Raw genomic sequence first — 7,281 nt, 5'->3', positions numbered from 1 at the left:
CCCAAATGCACTCTGAAAGTAACCATACGAGTCCTGACTCAAAGCACTTCATAACAGCAGACACAGACAAGCACTGTGTAGGTATGAAACCATAAGAGCAAGCCAGATGTATGGGTCAACACTGTTTTAAGTCACCGCAAACTCCATCTTTGTCCACTATGACACTACAAACCAAGTTTCACCATATTTGATACGTCTGATTAAAGCACTCCAAATTAAAAATCAAACATGAATTCATACAAAACCATGTGTTTTACAGTCACAGAAAACAATTTGCTCGCTATATCCAAACTATGATTCTGTCAAAGGTTCACCTTTTTCTATGACCTCAAAACTCAAATGTGGGCATCCATGACACATTTTAGAAAAGCAGATTATCATTGATGACACCATGCAACAAGAGAAGATGGCACGTTTGCACTCTCAATCACACATGACGTTGCTAAAAGGAGAGAAAATAAATGTGTACTCACCACTCTGGGCTTGGTCCTCTGTGGGGCAGGTGTGGATGGAGTGTCCTCTGTGCCCTTCTTCTGTGTTCCCGCTTCTGTAATTCCACTGGCGCTGGTCTCGCCGGGCCCCTCTGAAGCTGACACTGAACCTCCAGCTCCATCCCTGGGTGCTGGAAGAGGCCCCGGGCCCTCAGTGTCTCTCTCCGCAGTGCTGAGTTCAAGAATATATTTTTGGGTCACATCCTCCAGGGATGGAGCCTCGTCTCCAGGAGTCTTACTTAAAGAATGAGTCTTTGCAGTGGCTCTGACGGCGAGGCAATCCACCTCCTTCAGTGGCTGGAGTTGTGGAGGAGGGGAGATGGGGATGAAGGTGGCGGGTTCGCTGGCATGGCGGACATGCTTGGTTCTGGTTTTGGTTTTAGATTGCAGTGAGGGAGTGGGAAGAGGAGGGGTGAGGTCAGTGTTGTCCTCTTGCCCCTCTGAATACCGCTCTGGGGGCTCAAATGGGTCTTCGTGAGGGAAAAAGTGAGCCATCCTGTTTGGACGCTTCCTGGAGGGCCGACGGATCATTCTAGGTGACAGAACCTCGGCGAGCTTGAGGTCAAAGTTAAACCTGCTCACCGCTTCTTCTCTCTCCTCCTCTGCACCTTGGTCTATGACATCATTATCTTCATCATCTTGGTTATCAGAGCGGGCGGCGCTCTCTGACTGGGATCTAACTGTTTTGACTTTGTTACTGCTGTTGACATGGTGATGTGCCTCTGTTGACGATGCAAGTTTCGGTTTTGCCTCCGACTCCCACAGTTTCTCTCTCTGCTCACTCAGGATTGGCTCACTGCTGGAAGGCGGGATCTGGCCAGACTGATCAAGCTCGCTGATTGGTTGAGTGCTGCTGGACTGACCTTTAAACTGAGGGTCAATCTGGGAAAGTAAAGGGGCATCACTACGGCGACTGGGGTCACTGAACGACTTCTTCTTGGGAGCTTTGCCATTGCCGTGATCATCCGTCATCAGTCTGTCCATTGCACCTGGCTCAGCGACAATGCTCCTGATCACCCCACTATAGTCACGCACAGCATCATCCCGGAGCCCGCCATCACTGTAAACTGACAAGTCACTGGCCACACTGCCTTTATACTCTGACAGTGTGGCGACAGCAGAGGCCTCTGAAGCCCCTCCTCCTCCTTTGACAGACAGGGATCCTAACAGGTTGCTGTCCACAGAGGAAAACTTGTTATTCCCTTCTTCTGCCACAGAACAGCATCTCTGTGGCATGGGGTCACTGAGAGATCGGTAAACTGTGGACTCCCCATTTCCAACAGCTGCTATCGTGGATTCTGCGTTACTGCCATTACTAGAATCAGAGCTTGCGTTGTTACCAGAAGGGGAGAACTTGCGCCTTCGACGAATGGCACTAGGTGTCGCAGGAGATTCAAGTCCTCCTGCTCCTCCTCCTCCTCCGGCGGCGGCAGCGGCTGACCCCAGCGACACTCCACTGTTGGTGTTGATCTCGTCGCCAGCGGAGCTGACATTGTTGATACCAGCAGTAGCGCTCATGTCCATGATAATGCTGTCACTCTCAGCCATACGGGCAGGAAGGGGCAGGGAGGGAGGTACGCTGACTTCATTCAGACGATTTGTACCACTCACGCTGTTTTCTGTCATCTCTTCTCTCTGCTGCTTAAACCCTTCCACCTCATGGAGAGCCGACTGCTTCCATGCGGTGACAGGCTGACCAAGCACATCCCTAGGTATTCGAGACCCCAAATTAGCCCCTGCTGACCCCATGAATGACCTCTCAGAGGGGTCACTGGGGCCCGTCTCTGGCTCTGTCACGATCCCTTCATCTGTTAAACTAGACTCATGGCCTGAGAGTTCATCGACAGAGCGATCGTAGAACATGCTTTCCTCTGAGTCACCCTTCAGTAAGGCTCTCTCCGTCTCTCTGCTCTGTCTCTTTGCCTTCTCCCTGTACTCTGTGCCCCTGCTGTTTAGCTTCTCCAGCTGCATACTTTGTCCATCCCTCTCACTCCTCTCCCTCTCCCTGTTCTCTCTCTCCCTCTCATGTTTATCCCTGTCTTTTGTGTTCTTAAACTCAGCCTCTTGATCTGTCCTTGCCTCATCCTTAACGCTCGCTCCTGCTTTATCCTTCGCCTCTTTTGTTTTCTTGACCTGGAAACATTCATCCTTCAAATCTTCATCTGTTCTCCTCACATCTACATCATCATCATCTTCCCTCGTACTCATCTGGCAGATATCTCGGATGACCTGCCTGGCTTCCTGCACATACCTCTCCTGCAAAGGAGTTGGCATTACTTCATCATCATCATCATCAAATCCATAGTCCCTCATTCTCTGTCCGACCCCTACCCTAAAATCGCCCCCATCACTTTCTACTTCCCTGTCTGACACTGACACCCTCCCTCCCTCCCTCTCTCCATCCAAGTCAAGCTGCTGCTCAGAGGAGCTCCTCTTTGAGGTGCCGCCTGCCAAGTAACACCTAACAGAAGTTGTGGGTTTGTCTGAATAAGTGAAGGATTTTGCACGCCGCAGGGTGGCAGTCAGGTCTTTGAGCGAAGGACGACGGCCAGAAGGTAAAAGTGTCCCACCATGAGTTCGTGACCCCATTCTGTACACTGATGACCCCTCCACAACCCCAGATTTGTCGCCTCCACTAGTTTTCCGCACCTTCAGCTCTGACAGGTCAGATTTCAAAAAGCTTAAGAGTGTCATAGTTTCTGAGGTGATATCAGGGTTGGACATGGATATTCGGTTTGAATTGTTATCATCTACCTCATCCCCACTTGTTGTTTTCCTTAATGGCTTGCTCTCACTACCTCTAACCCCTGGGGATAACCCACCTTCTCTAGAAAGTACACTAGGTGAAGGGGTCACTATGGGTACAATCCTGGGGCGCACCCACACTGGGCTACGGGAGAAGTTATCCCCATGGCCAAAGCTGGGGGAGCGGTACATGGTAAAATTGCCATGATAAGTTTTACTCAGCATGGACGAGGATGAAGCTCTACTACTATTGCCTCCTGCTTCTGCACGGTTAGCACAGCTAGCCTGGGCCTCCTCCTTCAGTGTCTCAGTGCTGGAGTACCGGCTACTGCTACATGAACCCCCAGGACTGGATACAAATGGGGGGATATTGACCTTTGACACCCGTGATACCCCAGGAAGTGTCGTGGATGTCGCAGGTGAGGAGATGCGCTCCCATTGCTGTAGCCTGGCTCTGTTACTGTGACTGCTGGGCTCTCTTACTGAATGACTGCGAGATACTGTTCCTACAAATTCTCCTCCTGTGTTTGGTTGGTGATGCCTCTCTAAATGCTCCATCGTCAAGGCCATGTCACTGTCGCTGTCTTCTGATTCGCCATCATGATCATCATAATCATCACGGCCTGTTGCTGGAGCAGCGCCACCGACCTTCTTCTTCTTTCTCAGAGAGCGCCGGCGCACTGCCTCTCGACTGTGGGGGCCTAAAGAACCAGGGCTGTCCTCCTCACTGCCTGAAGACCTGCCAATGCCCTTAGTGCCCCACCAGCCATTCTTACTGCGGGATAAATAGCTGGCTCCTCGCTCTGTGGCGCCCCTTTCTCCTCCTCTGTAGGAGAGGGAAGGAGCAGGGCCAGAGGGGACACTCCAACCGCCTCCTCCACCTCCTCTTCTTCTCCTACTGTGCTCCTCCTCTTCGTCTCCAGAACTAAACCTCCAGCGGGAACTGAGGGAAGAGGAAACTCTTGCTGGGGCTCTCAGCTCAGAGGAGGGAGCTACAGTAGAGGAGGAGGAGGTAATGGCTTTATCTGGAGCTAGAGCAGAGAAGGGGGAGGAGGAGGAGGAGGTGGTGGGGGCTGGCGCTCTAGAGGAGCTATGTGAGGAATGTAAACTATCCCTGGGCAGCCCGACCCCCTGTCTATCCCTTCTCTCCCTCACTGTCGGCTGCTGGAGAGAGGAGGAGCAGGAGGAGGTGTCTAAGCTCGACGTCTGACTCCAAGACGAAGTAGCAGGGGGTTGAAGGTCAGGGTTGGGGTCAGATGTCAACCCTGGCGTCCCAGGGGTCTTACGGACTGCCTCTGCCTCAGTGCTGGGACTATGAGATCTGAATGGAGATGGGTTAATCCTACGGTTGTGACCACCCCCTGTGCAACTACGCCCGCCACTTCTGCTGCTTTGTGAAGTATTTCTGCCAGAACCTTTGTTGTCACCACAAGTTTGGGTCTCTACATCTAGTTCCTCATCATTCGAGTAGTGCTGATGCTCATTTCTGGAATTAAAGTCCATACCAAAACAAAATGTCTCTTTAGAGGTACTGCTTTCTCTGCTTTGTGCTCCAACTATACATTTGCTCTGCAAAGACAAGCCACTGGCATCATTAGCAGGGATACAAGGTGAGAGGGCGGCACTCTCAGCGGGGCTGAACTCCTGCAGTTGCCCTCTGTCTGCTGCTTTTAAACTCTCATGAGCATCTGTAACTTTGCCTTGTCGCTCATCAAAAAGTTGTCTAATTTTGGTGACACTGGGCCATTTGTCAGCGTGCAAGGGTATAAAGTCAGTGTGGTGCGTTGAGAGATAACTTCTGTGAGATTTACAGAGTGGAGGAACCTCTCTACTGGAAACATCCTCCTCCTCATCTGTGGTCAAAGTCTTTCTGACATCAGAGGGACATGCACTGATCTGTGAATAATCTCTCTTACCGGAGCTGCCGCTGCTGTCCGTCGATAAATGTGTAAAAATCCGCCTCTCGCTTCTCCTCTCCGTGTCCGAGCCTGACACAGAGTCTGTGCCGGAGTGAAACTTTTGCACTTTGCCTGTGAGAAAGTCCGCAGTAGTAGTTGTGGTAGTAGTAGTATCACTATCCTGGAAAAATCCACCACTGCTGTCCTCGTGAAAAGATTGACGAGCCAGAGAGCCGTCTCTCCTGGAGGCTCGAGCCCGGGGTAGAGTGTTGCGACCCCGCGTTGCTGCTGCCCCGTCTCCCGGTGAGGCTCTGCGCGTCCTGGCCGAACCACCGCCACCTCCAGCGGCACCAGCACCAGCAGCAGCACCACCAACAGTACCGCTGCTGAACTTCTCAGTGAGCTGGCGAATGGATGGAGAAATAGAGGAGTGAGGAGTGGAGGAGGCTCTCTTTGGCTCTGCGGTTGGGAGGCCGGCGGTGGTGGTGGTGGTGGTAGTGGTGGCAGAGATTTTGGAAACTTTTCTTGACACACTGACATTAGACGTCGCCAAGAGCTGTTCTGCTTTGCTGGGCTCCGGGGGAAGGGCGACGCCAGCTGCCTCCAAATCCTCTGATTTGTGTTGCTGGTCCTCAGAGCTGTTGGCGCTCCAGGAGCCCAACTTTTTGAAAGAGACGCTGCGATACACAGCCGTATTCTTCCTCTCTCTTCCTGCCATTGTTCATGTCTTTCTCTGTTAAGATTTCACACACACATTTTCAGCTCCACGGATATTAACAGATCCGAGCGCTCATTAGAGCTGCGGTCCATTCCCCCCGCAGCCTGAACAGCATGAAAACCCAACAACAATCACTTCTTTAAAAAAGGAAAAGGGAAAAAAAAAAACTTAATTGTTGGCAAAGCTTCAAACTGCACTGGACCGACTGATAAACAGTTCACATAGTAGGCTAGATGAGAGCTGCTGGTATCAAAACTTACATGCTGCCGATTCCCAGCGAAACCGCATCCGTGCAAGGAGGAAAAGTTTTTTTTGTGTGTGTAAGATTTTCCCAACCTGTTCACAAACACAACTTCTCCACTGTTGTCCTCCAACAGCTCTGTCTAAACTCTGCCCAGCACGCCTGCACGGGCCCGACGCATCTTTCACTGTAAATTCTGCCCCACTAGAAAAATCTGTGGATTCCTTATTTTGACATGATTTGGTTTTCCGTGACTTATGTTGTTTTTTGTGCATGTTAATGCCTGAGATAGGGCAGAGGGGGTGTGGGCGGGACTTGGGGTATAGGGGCTGTCATAGCCCCCTCGGGGATTGAGAGGAAAAGCTCTTTTTTTTCTGTTTTTTGATAGGAGAAGGCAGATACCGTGGACAGACTAAGATGCAAGTATCGCCCTGTCCCCAGAGATAGACAGCAGGAGTTAGTTTTACACAGAAAAAAAAACTTAGGCCTAAACAATCTTGCAAAAAGTTGGAGCTGCTTTATGTTTGAAAACTTCTCAAGGAAGACTTCAGCACATAACAATGTTGACTTCTCAAATAAAGTTGAAATTTTGACTTTATTTCTGTCTTTAGTAGTAAAAACCACACTGATTTAATCTAAATACCTGCCACACTACCTTGGTAACTGCAAATTCAGCAGTAGCTCTTTACCTCAGTGTGTTATGATGGTGTTGGTGAATTAGTGTGTCAGCATTCAGAGGAGGAGAAGGGGGGGCAAAGAAAAAAGTTTTCACTCATGCACAATAACCCCTCTGTGGTGCTTCCCATGTGGCCGTCTGCTTAACAGGTCCTTTTGTTCCAGAGGGGAATTTTACTTTACAGTCACCCAGAGAGGAGCAGCTGCAGGCGACAGCGCCCCCCACTGACCGGGAATGAAGCCTGCAGCATCTGGCTCCACTGCTGTGTCCTTGAGGGATTCACCTGCTTTCATCATTTTGATGGGACTTTAGACGCAAACGTATTAACCCTTTACCTACTGAGGTTAAAAATGGCCGTTTGGACATATTTTGTTATTATGGCTATACAATAATAAGGAAATGTCCTATGTCTGTTTCCTTTGACCCATTTTTCCAGGAGTAGTTAAACTTTAATTTTTAACATCTGGTAAATGATTATTGCACATAATATGGAAGCAAGAGCAGTTTAAATC

At 50.2% G+C, this 7,281-nt stretch overlaps 1 protein-coding gene across 3 annotated transcripts in view; it reads right to left on the bottom strand.

Moving 5' to 3' along the window:
* Positions 1-6,329, bottom strand: part of arhgef17 (Rho guanine nucleotide exchange factor (GEF) 17) — a 71,454-nt gene extending 65,125 nt beyond the window's left edge. The window contains exons 1-2 of one of the 3 annotated variants that reach the window (XM_085795521.1): positions 5,504-6,085; positions 474-5,473 (exon numbers count right to left, since the gene is read on the bottom strand). In XM_085795521.1, the coding sequence (XP_085651647.1) occupies positions 474-5,473; positions 5,504-5,852 (5,349 nt within the window). In that variant the 5' untranslated portion in view covers positions 5,853-6,085. Of the gene's footprint in view, positions 1-473 lie in introns of all 3 variants that reach the window. The other 2 variants (XM_085795522.1, XM_085795520.1) reach the window with 2 other exon arrangements.
* Positions 6,330-7,281: the final 952 nt, after the last annotated feature.

The sequence above is a fragment of the Trachurus japonicus genome, chromosome 13 (genome assembly GCF_045865225.1).
Source record: "Trachurus japonicus isolate A0001 chromosome 13, Traja_1.0".
NCBI lineage: Eukaryota > Metazoa > Chordata > Actinopteri > Carangiformes > Carangidae > Trachurus > Trachurus japonicus.
The sequence above is the reverse complement of the archived record's forward strand: the minus strand, read 5'-3'. Positions and strand labels throughout refer to the sequence as shown.